Here is a 23,393-nt window from a genome sequence, read left to right as displayed (position 1 = left end):
TTTTTGTCCAAGTGGGAAGGTCTTCACCTTCTCTACAGATTGAAGGAACTGTTACATCCCCAAATTGGAGAAGTTAAATGAAGTTAATTAAATTATACAGTAATACCAAGGCTAATCTTGGTAATTGAGATAAGTATTATATATGATACGGAGCTGATCCAAGCACCGGGGACGATAGTCAGGTACAATCAGCTCCAAAAGGTGCTCAGCTCGCCACTTGCTGTTAATCTGAATTAAACTGTGAATTCCGATGATTGGTTTTTGCACCGTGCTACTTTGGATTCGATTTCTAATAGTAAATGCTAGAGGGATAATGATGAGAAGTTTGCAGGAAATGATAGGAATTGTTGTATTACCTTGTCTTCGGGAAATCAAAATTCTTATGACAGCCATCACAGCAAAAATTTCTGGCTGTTTTGTCAACTTTCCTCCTGCATTGGGTGCATGAGGTATAATACCAATCACTTTCCAGCAAGATATCATTGATAGTTGCAGCGCAATAAAACTATTGCTTTCTGTACGTCGAAAAGAAACAACTGTTAACTGGACTGATCATTTTTTTAGGGGATGAATCAGTTAAAAATTTCTTGGTCGGTTAAATATTTACCATATTATCCCTTGATCTTGCTATATCCAGAATCTATAAATATTTAACATATTAATGCATAATGAATATAGACTACTAACTATAGAACACATATGAACATGATATTATATTATATATACATATATATTTATAAATACGAACTTGAAATGTTGTCGGAGCTCATTCGCTTCTGGTATGTCCAAGGTCACATAAATCTTGGTTGATCTTGCGGTCGAAACAGATAAATTATCTGCAGGTAGATGAGATTTTGTATGTGAGCAACGTATATGGCTTAGGCAATTTCAGTAGGTTAAAGTATGCTGAAGCTTTATATTACCACGAAACTCTAGGACTGTTGATGATGAGAAGATTGAGACATTCACTTCAGCACTATTTTCCTTCCTCTGTTCCTCAAAAATTGAAACATAGTCATCCCAAATTGTGAGGCACACATCGTTTCCTCTGCATTAAACAAATTAATTGCTCTGAGTAGATGAATATAATTATAGATTATAAATCATTACTACCATAAATATGCGGACTGAAGGCTGAAATTATCTAAGATAAGTTAGTCATTGTAAGTGATTTTCCGTACTTAAGATCTTCCAACTGAATGGTCATTATTTCAACTTTCCCTTCATCGGTCATCTTTTCTTCAATAGGACTTACAGCAATAATGACACCAATGAGATCTGAAGCATGAACAAACGGAAGGAATGTTACATTTTATTTTTTACAAATCAGTACTTAATGTAGGGAATGTTATAGGCAATTGCATATATGGCCATTTTGAGGGAATCACCAGTCAAGACATGTAGGCCACGTCGCGAGCACAAATTTTCAAAAGCCACAAACTCAAAAATGTGGTGAGCAATTACTGTGTCAACAAGGTTAATTTCCTTTACAGCAGTTGTAGCAAAGAAATAGAGCATATAATAGTTCTTCTCAACCACAGCAAACCTGTCCTTGTTCTTAGACACCGAGAAATTCTCAATTGAATATATCTTGCCCTCTTTGAGAATAATTTTAAATCGGGCAATAGAAGCATGATTGTAATTGCTCCGAAAAAGACCGAAAAGAATTAGATTTGAACAAAGTAATTATAAAGTATTATTACACAGGAGAGAATATAAAAGGAAGGCTTAGACATTTTCATCTATAAGCAATGCTGATCAACTCTTCTCTTCGACGTATATTCAATGTGTCCCACAATCTTGGGACCCGCACTTTGATTTTCCAGTCATCTCTGCTAGATGAAAGATCACTGAGAAAGACATATTCATCGCTATTGATTGTTTTTCTCCTAACAAAAATATACAAAGAAGTTAATAACAGTTGCGAGACTGAAACAGTAGTTGATAGCTACAGAGGAAGGCATAATCAACTTCTAATTTTACAGCTAATGAACACGGTAATTTCACATTCCAAAACTTATATAATGAAAGGGAGTTTTATCCCACTTGTTGATGTATTTCATCAACGATGTCATCTTAACAACTGCACGACCAAGACCAGTTAGAATTTTTCGCAGGGCAGAAGCAAGACCGAATATCCTTTTCCGCCGAGTAAATTGTGTGAGATTATAACGCATCATCTCATCTTATATAGCCATCGTCATCACAAGTCTAGAAATGATAAGAATCTACCGACAATAAATTAACATGAGTTAACATGAATTTTAGTGCTTTCATACCAATGTCCTATTACTAAATTGATTAGATTAGATAATTAGCCATATTATCTATCTATTATATATATGGAAAATGTCCTATTACTAAATTAATTAGATAATGAGTCATATTTATTATATGTTATTAGGATATCGAAGTTATGATCAGTGTGTTATATGAAAAATTTCCTCTTACTAAAGTAAACTCTATTATTACGATATCGAAGTTATTATCTGTGTGTTATACAGAAAATGTCCTCTTAGTAAATTAAACACGACCATTTATTACTATCTTAAAAGATACTGCAACTCTTCTTTTACTATAGAAATACATAGACTTACTAAATTAGACATGACCATTTATTACTATCACTAAAGATAGTGCAACTCTTCTTTTACTATAGATATAAAGACTAACTAAATTAAACATGATCATTTATTACTATCATTAAATATTAGTGCTTTCATACCAATGTCCTATTACTAAATTGATTAGGTAATTAGCCATAATATCTGTTATATATATGGAAAATGTCCTATTACTAAATTGATTAGATAATTAGCCATACTTATTATCTGTTATTAGGATATCGCAATTATTATCCGCGTGTTATATGGAAAACGTCCTCTTACTAAATTAAACATGACCATTTATTACTATCATTAAAGATAGTGCAAGTAAATTAAACTCTGTTATTAGGATGTCGAAATTATTATCCGTGTATTATATGGAAAATGTCCCCTCACTAAATTAAACATGACTATTTCATTACTATCATTAAATATAGTGCAAGTCTTGATATAAAGATTTGCATGTGCATGTGCATTGCATGGGTTGATTAGATAAAATTTATTTCGCAAAACCAAATTAATATTGAAAATTAATATAATTTTTGCACTTTTTATTTATGTGCATCGAGAAATGTTAGTATGGTACATTCTTTAAAATGTATTTAACTAAAAAAAAAAGTTAAAAGGAGGTCACGTATCATATATTAGGATTCATAATCAACTAATTATAATATTATGTCAATTAGCAAGGTTAATATCCCACATTCAATAAATAAAAAACTTGAAAAAGGAAGCTTGATATAATAATTATAAATCATGACGTTTTAATATATATATATACATATTTGAAAAAATAAATATATATATATGAAATTAAGTTTACGATTATATAAATATTTACTCCTATTAATCGCATAGGAGTCAAACTTATCTATGTAGACAGACATATAGATATGATGAAATCTTTTAAAACAATTGACTATATTTTGTTTATTTAAATCCTAAAGTTGAATCTTTTTAATAGTTACTCCTATTAACTGCATGGGAGTAAAACTTATATATGTTGATATATATATATATATATGATGAAATTTTAAAAAATAATTGACTATTACTTAAGTCCTAAGATTGAATTTTTTAACCTATATATTATTATTTATTTTAAAATAAAATTGCATATTATTTTATAGTAGTTTTTCATTATTATTTATTTAAAATAATTATCATTGTACTTAAAGAATTATATATAAAGAAAAATTAAAGAAGGATTCTAATCACTTATTGTTATTGCATTCGTAAAATGTCAATCTATATGTACGACCCCATTAATGGAAATACTATATTACCAAAGGTATATCTATATATATAAAATTGGCAACACCCTAATATATAGGGTTAGAATAGTACATGTCTTAATAAATTAATATACTATATGAAATTAAATAATAATAGTAATAATTATTGTACTTAAAGAATTATATAGATATATAGAAATGATGAAAAGTTTAAAAACTATTGACCATTACTTGAATCCTAAGATTGAATATTTTTCAACCTATATATTATTATTTAATTCAGAATAAAATTTCCTATTTAAAATAGTTTTTCATATATTTTTCTCCCAATTTTCTATTAAAGTTTGGCATTTAATGTATTATCAAATGTAGAATTTATATTTTTCTTACAACTAGCATTTATTAAGGTATTGACATTTCTAACCCTCCTAGACATTTACCTTTCTAACCCTATTTATTATCTTGTTGTCAAGTTTATAGATAGATAGATAGATAGATAGATAGATAGATGACCGAATTTGTTCTAATAAGGAGATGCAAGTAATTATAAGGGGAATGATCTTCTTATTGAGCAAGAAGGGTATCAAATTTTCTTTTATTGCAGTTTATTTTCTCTCCTTTTATTTGCATAATATGGATTATTTTATAATTTATCAAGAAGTTTAAACAGGTCCCATTACCAAAAAAAATTTTAAAAAAAGACTCAACAATAAGAAATGGCTTTTCCGGTAGAAGAAATTCCAAAATTCGGGTATTATTTCAACAGGATTTCTATTTAACTGCTCTACATATATTTCAAAGCATAACATCAATTCAGCAGTAAAAGCATATAAGGAAATTTCATAAAGTTATTTATTTTTTACAACTTATTCAGTTATTCTAAGAAAAATTAAGCATATTACTATATCTAGAAAGGGGCTATTCAAATTCTTTATTTAGAAAGAGTGATTAATTGCTCTACGTACATGCACATATTTCACGAGCAAGTCATTCGTGTGCAGAACATTAATGAAACAGTTGGAAATGCGAGTAAGCAAGTCGAACAACAATGAAGTAGGCCGAGCAATCCCGGTATTTTCTAGTATGGGTTGCATATGACTCGCAATAAAAATTCATTTTTTGCATATAGAAGTTTAATCGTCAGCTAGTGACCTCGACCTATGTAGGAAATCCATTGCAGGATATTGCTCTTACAACTAGTTCAACCCTTACGCGACATTATCACTGCGCAGAAATGGAAAGTGAATGCAATCTAAAGATCATATTTTACGATCGTTTATCATCTATCTTCTTCATGACCACTCTATAAGAACTCTTAAATGGGCTTTGGGGTATTGCACAGTGTACTCGAACTCCGCATGCCTATATTTATTCCTATATGCGATAACCTTTATGATGATCGAAATGAATATTATGAACCAAAATATTCACAAATTTATATTGTACAAGGTAGGAGTGCACATATTTTTACTTGGGAGAATATTGGATGAGGATATCATGTCATGTACTAGATTTCCCATTATTTATTTTGACCCAACGGGGTTTATATCGATGAACATCAGAAGATCAGGAATTGAGAAGATTAGGGTATACCCGAAATCTTTGTTTCACGTTCTTTAATGGAAGAACTAAGAAGAGACATGACATGACCATATTATGCATAATTAATTTTACGGGAAAATATAATTGCACCTCCCCAAACTATAGCCTTTTGTAAAAGACGCTCCCCGTATTTTAAATAATAAAATCCCACTCCCTCAACCAACACAGATGGATTCAAACAGTTTGACGCTTATTCCGCTGAAGTAAGAACTATGATTCGAGTCCATATGAATACAGAAAATTCACGCTCGGAGAGCTTTACCCCTTAATGAATCAATCCAACTCGACTAGATTAGTCAGGCTCAATTAAACTTTCGAATATCAAGGTTCATACTAAAAAAATCTTACTCCCTCAACTATAAAAAAAAATGAAATATTACTCCCTAATCATAGCAAAATGACAAAGTACAACCCATGAAAGCAATATTTAATTGAAAAAGTAATTTTTAGATGATCAAATAAAGTTATTTATTTGTTTACAAAAGTAAATTTTACTTTACTTAACTTTAATTTATTTTATTTTTCTTTCAATTCAATAACACAATCATTACTTTTTTATATTTTTCTTCAAATTCTTTCTTATACTTTTTCTTATTTATTATTACAATTAATTTTTTAATACTAAATTCACTCAACTATTGAACATTTTTCCTCAATTTCAACAGTTGTTTTTCTCAATTTAACAACACAATAATTACTTTTTTATTTTCTTTTTCAAAGTTTCTCACATATTTTTTTCAACTACTTTTGTCTTCATTTCCTCAAATCAAATTTAATTTAATTTAACTTCATTACCAAACACAATGTAAGGATCTCCTTATTGGATGACAGCACAACATGAAAAATTAATTGGTAGAAGTTGTTTACTTCTAATTAATAAAGTATTAAAGAGAGAGAGAGAAAATCGTTTTGGCGACACAAATAAAAAATTTACTCTATTGAATTCCATATGAGGAAAAAATTAACTTTTTATATTTTCATATATAAAATTTTAATATATATATATATATGTGAAAACGAAATCCCAAACTAAATTCTCACGCCGTCACATCATTAAAAATATAAAATAAAGCTCTCTCGCAATATCACGTCATCATTTATAAAGTAAGAAAATTTTATATTTTTATAATATAAAAATAGTTATATATTCATAATATGTTTTTATCAGTATAATTGTGTAAATTTTATATTTGCATATATCAATGTACCTATATATAAGTCAATTCCAAAAAAATAATTATGGATATATTTCCTTTCTTTCAATAAAGATGCCAATAATAAGTATGGTAAATAAATCATGTCGTTGCATTTACGATTACTTATGATTCTCTTTCATTTTATGTTAATAGTATATTCTCAATTATGATTTCTTTACTTATAATACATAAAAATATATTTTAAGTCGTCATGTCCTTATTGTAATAATCATATTTAAGATCCTATATATATTGTAATGAAGAAGACTTTTTCTCATTTTCGTCATGTCCTTATTGCAATAATCATATATAAAATCCTATATATATCATAATGAAGAAGGCTTTTTCTCATTTTTCTTGGATTTACCAATGGCTATGGCTTTTTCAAAAAGAATTACATGTGAGAGTAAGCTTTTGCATTCTCTCCTCCAAATTTTTTTTAAACTTCACTTTTGAAACTGAGTTTTTCTGGTATAATTGAAACTGATCCTATAACGTTAACTTTTTTGGCTTCAATAGGACCTTTAATCAAATTTCAAATTGGCTTCTCAATTGTAACACTGACACTCTTTTGGTTTATTTGCCCTTAGTATTTCTTTTTCATTCTTTTCCATTGAAGATTTTTTTATAAACTTTGGTTGAGTAGTTATACATTACGATGATGATTCTTATCATTTCATAGTTTGACATTTTTTGTTTCATGAATTTTGCTTTTCATTCTTATATGTATATGGGGTTTTAGAAGCAAGATGTTGATTTCTGGATGCACAGACGACTAATTGGAATTTTTTCGATTTTCTCTTATTTATGCAGGCTCCAATTCCATAATTGCTTCTTAATTGTAATACTTTTTTGTTTTATTTTTCCTTAATATTTCTTTTCATTCTTTTCCGTTGATTTTTTTTCCATAAGGTTTTAGTTAAATAGTTATACGTTAATATAGATTATATGTATATATTGATTCTTTTTGCATATATTACAATATATTCCGTTTGTATTATATATATGCATATATATTGATTTAGTAATTTAAAACTTCTAATCTGTATATGTATATGTGCATGTGTACGTGTGCGTGTAACTTATCAAATATATATATATATATATATCAATTCTTTTTGTGTATGTAACAAAATATATTCCGTTGGTATTATATATAAGCACAACGTTATTTTAATTATGCAAATAATATATTCAATAAAATATACCAAATTTCTTATTTGGACTTAATTATAGGAAATTTTTATACCTGATATTACTTAAAATTATTTTAAATTGCATGTAAATGGTAAAAGAATTACAATTAAAAAAATATAATAATGTATGCATATATTTCTATTCCAATTATGTATATATTATTATAGCATTTTAAATATTTTATATTTCCTTTTTTTGAATTTAGATATCTTTTCAGTTGACTATAAATATGTATTTTATACCGTTCAAGTTCTTCAACAAGCAACAATCCATTGATTCTTGAATTACGACAATTTCTTCTATTTCTTCACTATTTGTTCGGAGCTTCCCAAATCGTGTTCCAATTCAAGTGGCGGAAGATCCGATCGGCTCCGTAACCGTAAAATGAGATAACTTCTTATACAAGAGGTGATCCAATTCTTTTTCTTATATATTTCTTTAGAAATTTTGAAACACTCTAAATTTTTGTTAGAAATCAAATTAAGATACCGAACCATATTTTGTACAAATAATTACTTTTTTGTATAATTAATGCATTATTATTTATAAAAAAAATTAGCACAACATGCGGGTTTTCATCTAGTTTCTAATTATTTTCATAGTGAGTTTTCTCCAACATTAATTAGTAGGATTCTTTCTCACTTAAGTTTAGAATCAACATGAATGCAACATAATTATGCTACACATTACAAAATCTTACAATCTTAAAATTGCCTTTAATTTCATAATCATGATGTGACAACCGTCTAATCTAAAAGACTAAGTTTGTAATATATGGTGTGATTTGTGTATTTGTTACTCGATACAAATTACGAGCAATTTTGGGATTACCAAAATGTTACAGCACGGAGTGCTTCGCACACTCGGAGTGTATGCAACTTCATTTTGAAACATTTTTCTTTTCGGAAAATGGAAATTCCTTTTTTTCTGCAAAATTAGTGAAACATTTGGGAAAGTATATTACTAGCAGTTGCCAGCTGCGACTGTGTTCTGTTGGTTTCAGCATTTGGTTTGAAGCAGCTATTGGCAAATCATGCTTGTAAACGAGGCGGCCCATATAAACCGGAGGTACTCAGGATTTTAGATTCGAACACCGATGAAGTATGCCGAACAACACCCTGATATTATAGTCTAGCTATAACTTCACATTAGTCGTGATGAGATTTCACTTTTAGGGTCGAATCTTACTCAACAAGGAGTGGCTCGAACGAGTAGGGTAATCTACCGACTCGTAAACAACTTTTCAGTATCCTGAAATAGAATATGGATGCAATTTAAAGATCGTAGCAAACATGTTATTAGTTATTACATATTGGGTGTCATAGTTGCTGCAAGAAGCCCGAATATATTAGCCTGATGATATCACATTCTCTGCAGATACAAGTACATAAGTTTTACTTGGGAGAAAGTGCGGACTGAGAACTGTTCTCGCGAGTTAAACGTTTCTTCCTGTATCTCCAAGCGACTTGGATTCCGGTTGCTGCAAAGCTTCTCCAGTAGGGCGATACGTACCTGTTGAGATGCAAAGCCATATCACAATTTCTCGACGGGATAAATATCGGTTTTGTGAAGTACTATGACGGAAGCACAACTTTTTGCAGTAATCAGTAGTCTGATCTGCCGTAGATATATTAGATGCTAACCTTATGGCTCCTTGAACCCGAGGATTTCGAAAGAACCTTGCGAAGAGCCTTGTGACTTCTTCAATGTCTGCTGCTCGGAGGGTGAAAACTTCCACGTTCGTCAAGCATTTAACCGTCCTATTACTCTGCAGCCTCTGCCCAAATACTCTAATTCTCTTCCCATCTGCAATGAAACCGAGCAGAAACCGGATGTTAGTTTTTTCTGTTTCACCATTCCAGATACAGGATTAGGGACAATGTTGTAAGCGAACTTAATTACCTTTGTTCAGAGAAGAATTCCCAAGGCACCATGCCAGAAGCTCCTCTCCACAAACATCCCCTTCACATAGATCCGTAACTCCGTCTTCTCCCTCGCTCTGCAATTTCCCGCGCACAATGAAGATCGTCTTATCAACCAGGCCATCACGGCTTAAGATCTTGCTTCCTTTGATGTACGTTTTCTGCCTCAACTTCTCACCGATCATGTCTAATATCGGACCATCCAGGAGCTCAAAGATGCGAACCTGCAGCAGGGTTATAAGTTGTCCTTTTATCGAGAACTAGAGTTCCCACCATCATAGAATTATTGGATATCATATATATATGTGAAAATCCTTTTGTCAAAATGTGACAGGTCGACTGTCAGACAACGTGCTCTTCGAAGTTTAGAACCGGACAGATTGAAATGGAAACTGCAAACTCAAGAATCTCATCGTTAGCAAAGAAGGCCTACTCTCTTCATAAATTTGAAAAGATGGCGTCTTATATCTCTCTGAAGATCTTCCGATAAATTCTCTAAGACCATTTCTTCGTTGATTCCTTGAGTGGCAGCCCAGTTGTACCTCTCAGCTTGACGAACTCTCCTGCACGACAGTATGGACATGATCAGATTCTCTGTCTGTCCTACTAATTATGTTAACAACGGAAAAGAAAATAAAAAAAGAAAAAAGGTCCACCTTCGAAGCTCTTCTGGCAAGCGCCTGTGCCTCATCCACAGCTCGACACCATGGCGTCTCAATGACATCTCTAACATCCTGCAGGCAAAAAAGGGGGCGGAAGATCTGCAGTCAACTCCATTGATATCTCCTAAGTCCTTTATGTTAGAGAAAAAAACAAAACATGAAACCAAAATTGGAAAATCATTTCGCATGTCACTCAAAAATTCGGTGCTTAGTAAGTCTCAGCATATAGATATTGTCAGCAAAGTCAAAAATCGCACCTTCTTCCAGGAGCCTGCAGAAAGTTCTGTATATTCCCGATAAGAAGAGCAAACAGCAAGAGGCCTAATCCGGTAATGGCCATGGTGAAAAGGACCTCCCCGACGAAATAGCTTGGACTTTGATTTCCAGCTAGAGTGCTGATTTGCTTTTGCAAAGAAACATCAAATGCCGACCCAGAGAAAAGATGGTATGAGAATCTTGTATCAAGAATCAACGGAATGAAAATGCCGGAATTATCAAAATTTCAGATGCAAGACAGCTACAAGTTGTGTGCAGCCATGTTAAAGCGAGATGCAGACGAGTACCTGGAATCCCCAGAATAATGAGTAGACATATCTCGTGACAATGCTGTGTTCTGTGGTAAGGTTGACGGCCCTAAGATAAATTCCATAACGGGAAGGATCTTCGGAAAAGCAGTTAGTAGCATTTGTATTGTCCGTCGTGTTGGTATTAAATCTATCAATCTTATCCCTGTGTCCACAATCCATATATGCATCTCGAAGACATTGATTGACCCGCTGAATCACATCGGAAAGACAGAGGAGGGTACTCTAAGGTGAAACAAAAATAACGCTAGACATATCATGTTTAGAAGAAAGTGAGTCAAGCAACCATGCGCCAATAATATGCAGAAATGGAAGAAGTAGTTGCATGCCGGGCACATGAAACCAAGGGTATTCGTAGCAGGTTTCAAATGTCAAATAAAACAACAAAATTGGGAAAAACATGAAAACATTTGAGAAGGAATTATAAACATTGATGTCACGTATCACCCACCTGCAGTCCAAGTAGGTACCAGCATGACCCGACAATGTGGCCAGACAACATGAATGAAAGGATATTCATGACGAAGTTTGCCCATGCTGACTCGAAAATGAAGCCAGTTGATGACTGTCCAGCAAGCATCGGTAAAAATCTGTACAGTCGAGGAATGTATTGAACAAGAATAGCTGCGCATAGAAGATTTTTGGGGAAATTTGCAGCAGATGATCCCTTGAATTTTGGTAGAACCGACAATATCATAACCTGACAACAATCAAACAAAATTGATCCTCTTAGACACTCTTCAACATCATTCGTATGTTCTGCAGTATTAAACGATACTGAACGGATAGTGCAGAAAACAGCAACAACATAAAGCAGCACTTACTTGTGGAATTGGCATTGTGACAAGGAGATCTATGAAGAAATCCCCTTTCAGGTAATTGAGGGCGATTTTTTTTGGATCGTCAACCAAGTCTCCGGCACCAACCACTCTTGACTCGGGAGCTATATAGGCCAATCTAAACTGCAAAAGAGTGGAAGAAACAACACTATTCATAGGTAACCACTTGAGAGGATCACCAAGAAAGCAACTATCTTGCACAAGGTCCTTGGTAAATCAAGCATAAGCAAACCCTCAGCATCTACAGGAAGGTTAACGGAATCGACGACACGAGACCTGTCAAAGATGTTTACCTGAAGAAGCAGGTGCAGGAAGTACATGAAATCAGTCACACTTCTGAAAACCACTATCGTCGTGGTGACGGTTTCATTCAAAACTATGCAGCTATTGTCCTGCATCAAAAGAACAGACCGAAAAACTGCATAACCAAAGGAATCAAGACTCTTTAAACACTAAACTGTATTTATACTGAAGCAATGAAGCGGAAGGAAAGAAAGAGGCTTTAAAAAAGAAGAGAGGCTCTCCAAGTTTCCCATGTCCCTTGCTCTTGATAAGCAGGAACGAGGCAGCAGGAATAAAAGTCTGAGCTTTACCAATTCAACCCATGGCAAGAAGAAGAATAGAGGGTCAACGAAGACAGCAACCAAGCAAGAAATTACAAAGAATTTGTTCCACCGCTGAATGACTTTAGCATGAGGATTCATAACTCCGGGCATACAGCTGGTAATATAGGATGAAAATCTCTTTGCCCATCCCTCTGCATCCTTGAAAGGGGCATTATAGGACTGCAAAAAAGAATAGCGAAAAAAGAAAAGCGTAAGGGCTCCGAAAAACAAATCATGTCAGCTGCATAATAATCCGAAATCTCAGCAATTTATTACTTAAATAGTCAGCAAAACATATTACAGAGTGCATAGGAATAACCAACTGCTGGTTGCAATATTCTATCTAGTTCCATATAGCCTACAAAGAATACAAATCCAAAGGTGTAAAAAGAAGGCTCATGGCGGAAAGAACTTAGTGATCTGAAGATAGAAAGGGCACCGGATCAATTCTCCCCGAACTTCTTGATGTTTTATCTTTTGTTTCGTTCAGATGGTAATAGGTCGGGCAAGTTGTGCAGTAAGGGTCATTGCACATTCCCAGCTGCCCAGACCTCCTCAAGTGCTTATTTTTACCAGCATTTCTGTCTTTGGGCCATACATTCTGATCTTTCATACTGAAAGAAGGGTATTTACATATCGCACATTCGACCTCGTTGCGCCCTTCCCCACCTTGATTCGGCCTGAAGAAATACTCGGGTCTCGGAGAGCCATATATTGGCCCACTCAATGTTGAGAACGTTGCCTTTCTGATGCTACGTAAAGGCCCAGTATAACCGACAAGATGAGTTTGATTAGGAGAGGACTCCGTGGAGCCCGAAGGAATGGACACTGATGCCCTCCAGGTCCTGGGTGGTAACGCCCGAAATCGAGGATCTTCATAACCTCCTGAATTTTGCTCCTGTGCTGCTGAGAGCATGGGAATTACGTCTCTCTCACTGTCAGCCATCTGCTACAGAGTAAACCTGCAGCACATGAATCTAATAAGCAGAAAACTTGACAAGTTGCTCGAAAAGCACGAAAAAATTTACAGGATCGAGTAGTATAAATTGCAGAGAAATGTAAAGTTGCACATCAAGAAAGAATATTAAATGAATCTAATTGGCAGAGGACTTCACTGGGAGCTTGAAAGGCACGAGAAAATTAATAGGAACAAGTTGCATAAATTGCAGAAAAATGTAAAGTTACACATTAAGACAGAGCAGTAAAGTTGAAGATGAGATGTAAACTCTATCGAATGAATGCTGTTGTTCTCTTTCAACTTCGGAAACTTACGTCGATAAAAGAAAATTCATCCCCGACACATAAAATCAGTTTATTAGTTCTTAAAGTTGGCAATGAGATAGAAATATAATGACAGATATATGCAGTAACGAAGCAACACTTAAGTAGCTCGATTCAGAAAGAGCTTCCACTTCAAGAGGATGCTTATTTGTCTATTGACAAGAGAAATGTAATCTTTTCACAACGAGACCTTAAATAATCCTGATCTTGAAAGGCAACTCATATCCATGAACCTGAACAAAGTATTTCCTGCTTGGTTTCGAGAACTATTGAGAGATATTCGGGATATCCGAAATACATTTTCTATTATCTTTCTGTTATCTCGAGATATTGTAATATTCTAAAGTTAGTTTTCTTCTTTTTCGGATATAGAACAGATTGTATATATGTAGCTCGTTACCCCGATGAATAGATCAGAATGATTAATTCTAAATTGGAGTCTTAAGAAGAACAAACCGATGGTAGGATTCAGCTGTTAACCAAACTTGTACAAGGACTAAACTCTCTGTTAAAGCGTCCTCCTACGATGACTTCACACAATGATAGCGATTTTGTTTCTTTCTTAGACGTTCCTTGATTATTGGTTTCTTTCTAAGGGGGAAAACATGCCAAATTCAGTCCCTATTTAATAACTCAGGCCTCCAAAGACATGACCAACCAGCATGAATCAACAAAAAAAAAAAAGTGTTTTCCATCTGAAACATAAGTAAACAAAACAGAGCTCTGCTCCTGCAATTCATTATTCGTCAATGGAAACCTCCTTATTGTATGAACAAAATGGAGAACGGATACCAGCATTGCAAGACAGACACACAGAGCGGTGTTAAGTTTCGGCCGCAAATGACCTGCTCAGCTGTCCAGCTCACTGTCGTTGTAACAGTAAGTGAACAGAGAATCCGGCTGGGCAGGCCCGAATTCTCTTGATCGTTAGTTGGTTAGTTAGCTCCATTGAAGCTAGATGGAAGTCCAGCATTACCTCACCTCGACGAGGCGGCAGTTGGCCTTCAACTTCGACCACCGCCGGCTTCTGCTGATGCAATGTCGGTACCGGCGAAGCTAGAGAGAGGGAGAGAAACAGCAAGCAATTTGAGAAGACTACGACCGCTGACTTAAAAGAGAGTGACAGAAGAGACCGTGCATGAAGACCCGGAAAAGGAGGGACAGTCTTTGCCCAACCAGTACGGCTATGTTTTCTTCCTTCACTATTTAAGAATATAAAGCGACTTTCGGACCTCTTAATTTCGAGTCGGCGTCTTATGCTATTGCACTAAAACCCTCCCCTTTTCTTTCTTCCTTCCTATTAGTTATGGTAGAAATTTTCTTTTTCTCAATTACTAATATTACACTCAATTTGTAATTTTTCTTGCCCATTTTTATTACTGTTTATTACTTTCTTCATACTAGAGGAAAAGATGTTTATCATTAGGAAAGTTATATGGTGACAATATGTCACTGTGACAACGACAGTCCACCGCCTATTAGCCTTCTTTTTGGAGTCTAGGCACGGACCGAAAAAATAAATAAGTTTTGAATTTATGATTACGGAAGTCTTATTCCGATCATTTATCATCTATCTTCTTCACGTCCTCTCTATAAGAACTCGACATTGGATCCGAAATTCCCCAGTATACATGAATCAAATACAGATTTCTAATCTGTTCCTATATAAGATAATCACACGATGATCGAAGTGAACTCCATGGACAAAAGGAGTCACGTAACTATATCGTACAAGGTACAAATACACTACTTTTACTTGGGAGGATTTTGGGACTGGCAGGTGTTGGCACGACTTAGACATTTCTTCCTATATCTCCATGCGACTTGGATTCGAGTGGCTGCAAGGCCTCTCCAGTAGGGTGATACGTACCTGTTGAAACGCAAAACCATATCATACTAGAGTAAATACGTTTTATGGAGTTATTCGATGGAAATGCACCGTGTTTGCAGTCATAAGCTCTGTTCTTCTAATATACATATCAAGAGGAGACATATATTTGAAGCTAACCTTATGGCTCCTTGAACCCGAGGATTCCGAAGGAATCTTGCAAAGAGCCTGGTGACCTCTTCAAGGTCTTCTGCTCGAAGGGCGAAAGCTTCCACGTTCGTCAAGCACCTCACAGTCCTATTGCTGTGCATCGTTTGCCCAGACACTTTTATTCTTTTTCCCTCTACAATGAAAACAGATCTTTAGTTTTCTATTTCACCATTGCATAAGGAAATGGCTAATGTTTTCTCGACATAGCAAATGCAATTACCTTTGTTCACAGAAGAATTCTCGAGGCACCAAGCTAGAAGCTCCTCTCCGCAAACATCCCCTTCAGATAGGCCAGTGATCCCGTCCTCTGCCTCACTCAGCATTTTCCCTCGCACAACGAAGATCATCTTTTCAATCAGACCATCACGGTTCAAGATCTTGCTTCCTTTGATGTACGTCTTCTGCCTTAACTTCTCACAGATCGCATCTAGGATTGGATCGTCCATGAGTGCAAATATCCGGACCTGTAATGGTTGTTCAAATTTGACCATTTAGTGCAAGCCGATCTAGTATTTTCATCCTTGTAAAATTATGCAAATACACGGATTTGGATGTGTTTGGTGCTGAATTTCTTTCGAGGATTGAATATCTTCCATGGGAAAAGAAGGTTTACTTTCTTCACAAATTTGAAGAGATGGCGTCTTATATCTTTCTGAAGATCCTCAGGTAAATTCTCCAAAAGCATTTCTTCATTGACTCCTCGGGTGGCAGCCCAGTGGTACCTTTCAGCCTGAAGAACTCTCCTGCAAAAATGGACATCATTAAATGACATATCTATCAGTAGAAAACTGCAATCTGCACATGGGATCTGATGAGATGATTCATTAGGAGGAAACAATTATGTTGAGAACAGAAACGAAAATCAGAGAAAAAAGGCTAACCTTCGCAGCTCTTCCGGCAAGCTCCTGTGCCTCATCCAAAGCTCAACATCACGGCGTCTCAATGACATTTCTAACCTCCTGCAGGGAAAACCGGGACGTGGAAAATTAGTGCATGCTGGTGAAACAAAACAGGTGAAGTGATTTTTATGCGTGGAATAGTGCTAATCGAGGCATCAGTCTACAGACTTTAATCATTCCATTAACTTGTCAGGAGGGCCTCAGTTCTAGAGTGAACCGTGCAATTGTAAGCTTCTATAAGAGCTAGAAACGAGAGGTGGGGAAAGGGAGAATCCTTTTAAGAGTAGGAAGATTGAAAAAATATGTCGATGGCATATAAATAAACTTGTTTGAAGTTAGAAATCACACCTTTTCCCAAGAGCCTGGAGAAAGTTCTGCATATTCCCAATGAGAAGAGCAAACAGCAAGAGGCCTAATCCAATGATGCCCATGGTGAAAAGGACCTCCCCAATGAAATAGCTAGGTTCTTGATTTCCAGCTAGAGTGCTGATTTGCTTTTTCGAAAAGAATCACAAATGCCAACACAGAGAGAAAAGGCAGTATGAGAATCTAGTCTCGAGAATCAATGGAGTATGTCAGAATCATCAATTCTTCAGATGCAAGATAGCTAAGGTTGTGGCAAAAGAATTACGTGTGGAGATATTAATCGAATGTTTACAGCGGTGTTAAGAAGAGATGAAGATGAGTACCTGGAATCCCCAAAATAAAGAGTAGACATATCTTGTGACAATGCTACCTTTTGTCGTAAGATTCACAGCCTTTTCATAAATCCCATAATCAAAACCATCTTGTGTAAAGCAACCGGTAGCATTTGTATTGTTTTTCCAGGAACCCCACGTCGTATTCGAGCTGAATTTACCAATCTTATCCCCATGGCCACAATCCATGAATTCACACAGACCAACAGGGCCACATGCATCTCGAAGACACTTATTGACCCGCTGAATTGCACCATAAAAGGGAGAGAGAGAACTGTTAGGTGGAGAAAGGACAATAGCTGACAACATATCATGTTTAGAAGTTTGAGATGCACAAATTAAAGGTATAACGTATCACACTGTTATTCAGATTTTATGTGTGATCACTCGGAAAACAGATTGCCTACTCTTGGTTTAAACACATTTACAGGAACTTCTTAGCTGCTAATGACTTCATCAAAATCTAATTGACACTATTTTTGATTGCTACATGGAATGTCTAGAATAAGACTGAGCATACGTCAATGATTTGCAGAAATGAGAAAAATAGATGCATAGAGAAGAAGTCAGGCACATGAAACCGAGGTTGCCACTAGTAAGTTCACGGTTCCGATGAAAACTAAGGAGAAAATAACAAACAGGGAAAACACATGAAAAGCAACTATGGTATTAATGTGGTATGTTACCCACCTGTAGCCCCAAGAGATACCACATTGATCCAACGACGTGGCCAGACAACACAAATGTGAGGAGATTCATGACAAAGTTGGCCCACGCTGACTCAAAAACGAAGCCAGTTGGAGACTGACCAGCAAGCATAGGTAAAAATCTATATAATCGAGGAATGTACTGAACAAGAACAACTGCACGTAAAAGATTTTTGGCATAGTTTGCTGCAGATATTCCCTTGAATTGTGGTATAACCAACAATATCATAATCTGCAGGCAATCAAATAGAGTGGTAATAATGTCAGAGCTCATTACATGTTAAAATTGAATGACTGAACATCCACATGAAGTCCATACGAACTCATTCACCCTCTTAAGCTTTCTTTGACATCATTTATATGGTATGCAGCTATATAAGATAATGATCAGAAAATGCAGAAGACAGCAACAACAGCACTCACCTGTGGAAGCGGGATTGCAACAAAAAGATCTACACAGAAATATCCTCGCAGGTAATTAAGAGCAATTTTTTTTGGATGGTCAACCAAATCTCCAGCGCCAACTACTCTTGACTCGGGAGCTACATAGGCCAATCTAAACTGCAAAAATTTGAAAAAAAAATTTTGAAAAAGAACACTATTATCAGCTGAACGATTAAGAGATCACCAAGAAAGACACTATCGGGCAACATTAATTGTAAGTAATAAAATAATACATCCAAAGCAAATTACTTATAAGCAACTCTCCAAAACGCCACTGGAAAGGATAAGCATTACCCCATGCAGTCGCATATACGATATTCATTGCAAAATGGAGTTTTCCATTTTTTCTCCTTAAGAAATGACTTTATGAATTAATTATTATGGGCCAGCAAAGCTGAAACTCTGACCATATCAACAAGAAACAACTACAATGGAAGAGACAAACCCTCCGCAACTACAAGAAGGATAAAGTCTACAGCAGGAGACCTCTCGAGATGCTAAGAAGTTGCAGCTTACCTGAAGAAGTATGTGGAGGAAGTAAATGAAATCAGTCACACTTCTAAAAATCACCAGCGTCGTGGTGAAGGTTTGATTCAAAACTATGCACTTATTCTCCTGCAATGCAACCAAGGATTGGAAAAAAACATAACCAAAGGAATCAAGAATCTTAACACTTAACTTACATCATACTGTAGTGAAGGGTAACAGCTCGGCGATAAAGTGGTAGAAAAGAAGCTTTAACCAAAGAATATGCTCTCCAAAATTAGTCAAGTTCTTATTCCTTTGCTCTAAAAAACAGAAAGGAGGCAACAGAATAAGAGGGTATGATTTACCGATTGAATACCCAGCAAGAAGAAGAATAACGGGTCAACAAATACAGCGAACAAGCAAGAAATCACGAAAAATTTGTTCCACTGCTGAACAACTCTAGCATGAGGATTCATAACACCGGGTATATAGCTGGAAATATAAGAGGAAAATCTCCTTGCCCATCCCTTTGCATCCCCATAAAGGGCGTTATGAAACTGCATATAAGAATGGAAAAAACACAACCTTCATTAATTTGGATAGAAAGTCAGTCCCATCTACATGAAGAAGCATACGTTCAGTGGTTAATTACTCAAAAAGATATATATATACACACACACACACACAGAGAGGGCACGGGTTGAACCAACTGGAAACTGGAAGCATGTGATACTGGTTGAAATATTATTTAACTACTTCATCCAGATAAATACATTTCTCAGACTAATCCTTGTAAAAGTAAGATATGCGAGATTTAATTACAGAGAACTGGTTATTCTTGAAGATTGAAGCAAAAAACAGAAAGAAAAATCATGCAGAATGTATAAAACCCCATCAGGACCAGCACTTACTGCAAATCCAACCCAAACCTTACCCCTGAAGGAGGAGAGAAAATTTGAACTCCATTAAGTACGACCTTTACACAAATATAGGCATGAGAATGTGTTGATAGAGACTACTCGGTGGACAGGGCAACATGAAACTGAAAATTTGTGAATGTGCAGACACCAACACATGTTGGCATTCCTACTTTGTGTATAGCCTACAGTTTTTGAGCTAGATATAAGCAGCACGACTCATCCATAAGAAACCGGGAATCCTTCCAATTTGAACGCCAAATGCTCTAATTAAACTGTAATTTTTTTTGGACTTCCAACTGCATGATGTGAACTCAAAGAAAAGAAAAATGGTGAACTTAAGTATATCATGGTTAATTTCTTTGAGATAACAAATAATAACACTAAATGCGTCATATGAATTTGATGAGAAACCAAAAGATGAACTCCAAATTTAGCACAATTATGTTGAAGGGAACAACTGATGCTGTAAGCCAAAGAACTGGTAGAGTTTATTAGTCTTTCGTCCGGGAGAAGACAGACATTAAAATAAACAAGAGGATTTCCAAAATTGTCAGAATAATGGCACAACCCTCGGAATAAGAGTTCATTGACGAGTGGAAGTAGATTTCATTGGTTATTGTAGTCGTTCAACTGCAAACCCAGAGAGGCAGAAAGAAGATTCTTGATATGAAGATAGAAAGGTACCGGATCAAATATCGCCGAACTTTTTGATATTTTACTCTTTGTTTCTTTGGAATTGTAATATGTCGGGCAAGTTGTGCAGTAAGGGTCATTGCACATGCCCAGCTGCCCAGACCTCAACAAATGCTCGTTTTTACCAGCATAACTGTCTTCAGGCCAATCATTCTCATCCTTTATACTGAAAGAAGGATATTTCTCTTTTGTAAGTTCTACTCCTTTGCGCCCTCCCCCAAATTGATTCAGGCGAAAGGGATTCTCAGGTCTTGGATACAATGGCCCGCTCATTGTTGAGAATGTCGTCTTTCTTTCACTACGTAAAGGTCCAGTACGACCCACAAGATAGGTTAGATTTTGGTTGGAATCCATGGCGCTTGAAGGAATGGACATTGATGCGCTCCTGGTCCTAGATGTTAATGCCCGAAATCGAGGGTCTTCATAATCGGCTGAATTTTGCTCTTGTGCTGCTGAGAGCATTGGAATTTCATCTCTTTCACTATCAGCCATCTTTTGCGGAGTAAATCTGCAGAACCTAAAATCCCATCAGCATAGAACTTGAGACTACATTCCATTAGGACAGAAAAGTAAAGTCGAAGATGAGACAAGCAATGCATTTAAATTGCTATCCTAAAAAGTTAATGGTGAAAACTATCGAATTAATGCTTTCACTCATTTTCGACTTTTGGAAACCAATTTCAAGAAGAGTTCATCTGATTCCCTGCAAATCAATGTGCAATTCCATTTACAATACATATATTCAGTTTACAAGGATCCAGAACTTGGCAGCGAGGCAGAGATAAAATTGACAGATCTTTGCAAGAGAAGCAATGCATAAACAGCCTAATTCAAATAGAGTTTTTACTTCAAGATAAAGTTTATTCTTCGTTCAAGGAGAGGACTTTAATCTATGTATAAACACGACATTTGGTGATCCTGATCTTGAATGGCAATGCGCAGCCATGAACATGGACAAACAATATCCTATTCAGTTTCAACAAGAAAATGGGTGGTAGGATTCAGTAATGAATTGAACAGATGAACAAGACTTTGCAGTCTATGAAAACATCCTCCTACGACAAACCGGGATGATCTCAATCTTTCCTTTTCATTTAACATTCCCCACTTCAGTTTTTTTATCAGAGGAAAAACTTTTCAGTTAAACTCTCTTCGTGAATTGTGCCTCCGAAGACATGACCAAGATCACGGAAGATCAATCAAAACCAGAAGCTTTCCCATCCAAAGCACGAGTATCCAATCTAGCTAACCTTATCCTACTCGGGAGCTTGCCAAAATTCAATCACAAAGACCATCAAAACTGCTCCTCCGACTCACTACTTGTCAACCCGACCCTTCTTTCAGTGTGAATGAACCACACACAAGTGACTACATCTCTGCTCGGAGCTCGCTCGCACTACGGGGCAGAGAGCAGAATTCAAGCACGATGCAGCTACAGCTACAGCATGCCGAGTTGCTTTAGCTCAATACCGGAACAAAATTCGGACTGACCTGTACACCGAAAAAAAAAATCGTACTGGCCTGAATTGATCTTCTGACAGTTAGCTCCGCCGGAACTGGAAACAGAGCATTATCTGAACGCAGCAAGCTAACGCTTTCAATTCCGACCACCGACGTCTCCTGCTGATACAATGTCCGTACCGGCGAAGCTAGAGGGAGAGGGAGAGGGCTTAGACTCCGTTCATTACGTGGAGAAGAGAGACACCATTGAAGAAGACTGAGAACGCTGACTGGAAGAGAGAGAGAGACTTTGAAGTCTCAGACACAGAGAGAGAGGAGAGAGATGGCAGAGAGAGGGGGGAAGAAAGTGAGAGGTCCATGATGCTCTGGACCCGGCGCATGTGAGCCCAGGGACGCAGCCTGACGGCATCTCCAAGTTGCTTGGAGCGAATATGTCCGGCCTCTTCGTAGCGTGGGCGTACATGCGGCGGGCGCATCTGTAGGGACCGCGAAGGCGGCTTGGCGTCTTGCTATTGGGCAGTTGCCGAGAAGCTCAGCCTTAGCCTCAGCGGGTTATTGTTATTGACTCGGACGGACATAGACTTTTCCCAATTCGTACGGCAATGCTCTCTTCTTCTTTTCTTATTTTATTTTATTTTATTTTAAAAAGTTTATCCTCATTTTTTTATGTTCCTTTTTATTGTCTATATTTTTATTCATAATTTAGTTTTAGGAACACATGACGTTCGTCCTAAAATTTGTAATTATAATCTCACTCGCGCTAAATAACATGCCCATTGCCCCAAAAAAAATGCAAATTTCGATGTCGTTTCAGTGGATGGTCACTACAACTACCTAATTTGATTGTGACCGTGACAACTCAAGAAATAATATTTGCCATTCGAGTTTATTCTCGAGAAGAACTTCTAACCGTATTAGTTATAATAAAATCGTATTTTATAGTTCTCATCTGATAGGTATGTGAAAGGGAATGCGTCGTATGATTGGAGGACTGTATTTGGTCTGTAATTAGAAGTTGACAATTTCTTTATAAGAAATTTAGGAGTATGTTAACGTTCATGCTAGCCGCATGGTGATGTGAGTATATCGATCTGAATGCAAAGCGCAACATATGAGAGAATTAGTGTTACAAAAGTGATTAATGTGCCATAATTTTTTTAATTATCATGATTTGGATCGCCTGGGTTTGGTATCCCTTTTTTTTTTGTGAAATTTGATTAGTGTATTCTTTTTTCAATCTATTCTCTCTTCTTCTTTTTTTGGAGTTTATTTATTTTCATGCGCATGCAAGAACAAGGGACCCACATAAAATTGTTTATTTGTTATTTAGGTGTGA

The 23,393-nt window shown here is 35.8% G+C and overlaps 2 protein-coding genes across 8 annotated transcripts; both read right to left on the bottom strand.

The window, feature by feature from the left end:
- Positions 1 to 9,087: 9,087 nt before the first annotated feature.
- LOC116213862 (probable cyclic nucleotide-gated ion channel 20, chloroplastic) lies at positions 9,088 to 14,917 on the bottom strand. 4 transcript variants are annotated; one of them, XM_031548971.1, is made up of 13 exons: positions 14,706 to 14,917; positions 12,888 to 13,410; positions 12,503 to 12,628; positions 12,137 to 12,235; positions 11,829 to 11,966; positions 11,456 to 11,704; positions 10,984 to 11,229; positions 10,678 to 10,823; positions 10,415 to 10,492; positions 10,192 to 10,321; positions 9,739 to 9,982; positions 9,480 to 9,642; positions 9,088 to 9,348 (listed from the first exon to the last, which is right to left on the bottom strand). In XM_031548971.1, the coding sequence occupies exons 2-13, from the start codon at positions 13,392 to 13,394 to the stop codon at positions 9,231 to 9,233; spliced, it is 2,244 nt and encodes a 747-aa protein (XP_031404831.1). In that variant the 5' UTR covers positions 13,395 to 13,410; positions 14,706 to 14,917; the 3' UTR covers positions 9,088 to 9,230. The 4 variants fall into 4 exon arrangements, with proteins under 4 accessions (XP_031404831.1, XP_031404828.1, XP_031404829.1 ...); XM_031548968.1 differs by having other exon boundaries at positions 12,437 to 12,628; positions 14,706 to 14,916; XM_031548969.1 differs by having other exon boundaries at positions 12,437 to 12,628; positions 14,711 to 14,916.
- Positions 14,918 to 15,239: 322 nt separating this feature from the next.
- LOC116213861 (probable cyclic nucleotide-gated ion channel 20, chloroplastic) lies at positions 15,240 to 22,340 on the bottom strand. Of its 4 annotated transcripts, none has more exons than XM_031548966.1 (13): positions 22,088 to 22,340; positions 20,588 to 21,113; positions 19,349 to 19,540; positions 19,032 to 19,130; positions 18,495 to 18,632; positions 18,055 to 18,303; positions 17,356 to 17,607; positions 17,015 to 17,160; positions 16,649 to 16,726; positions 16,381 to 16,510; positions 15,988 to 16,231; positions 15,738 to 15,900; positions 15,240 to 15,599 (listed from the first exon to the last, which is right to left on the bottom strand). In XM_031548966.1, the coding sequence occupies exons 2-13, from the start codon at positions 21,086 to 21,088 to the stop codon at positions 15,482 to 15,484; spliced, it is 2,310 nt and encodes a 769-aa protein (XP_031404826.1). In that variant the 5' UTR covers positions 21,089 to 21,113; positions 22,088 to 22,340; the 3' UTR covers positions 15,240 to 15,481. The 4 variants fall into 4 exon arrangements, with proteins under 4 accessions (XP_031404826.1, XP_031404824.1, XP_031404827.1 ...); XM_031548964.1 differs by having other exon boundaries at positions 20,588 to 21,104; XM_031548967.1 differs by having other exon boundaries at positions 22,118 to 22,340.
- Positions 22,341 to 23,393: the final 1,053 nt, after the last annotated feature.

Source organism: Punica granatum, chromosome 7 (genome assembly GCF_007655135.1).
Source record: "Punica granatum isolate Tunisia-2019 chromosome 7, ASM765513v2, whole genome shotgun sequence".
In the NCBI taxonomy this organism is placed as follows: Eukaryota; Viridiplantae; Streptophyta; class Magnoliopsida; order Myrtales; family Lythraceae; genus Punica; species Punica granatum.
This window is presented reverse-complemented; position numbering and strand designations above follow the sequence as displayed.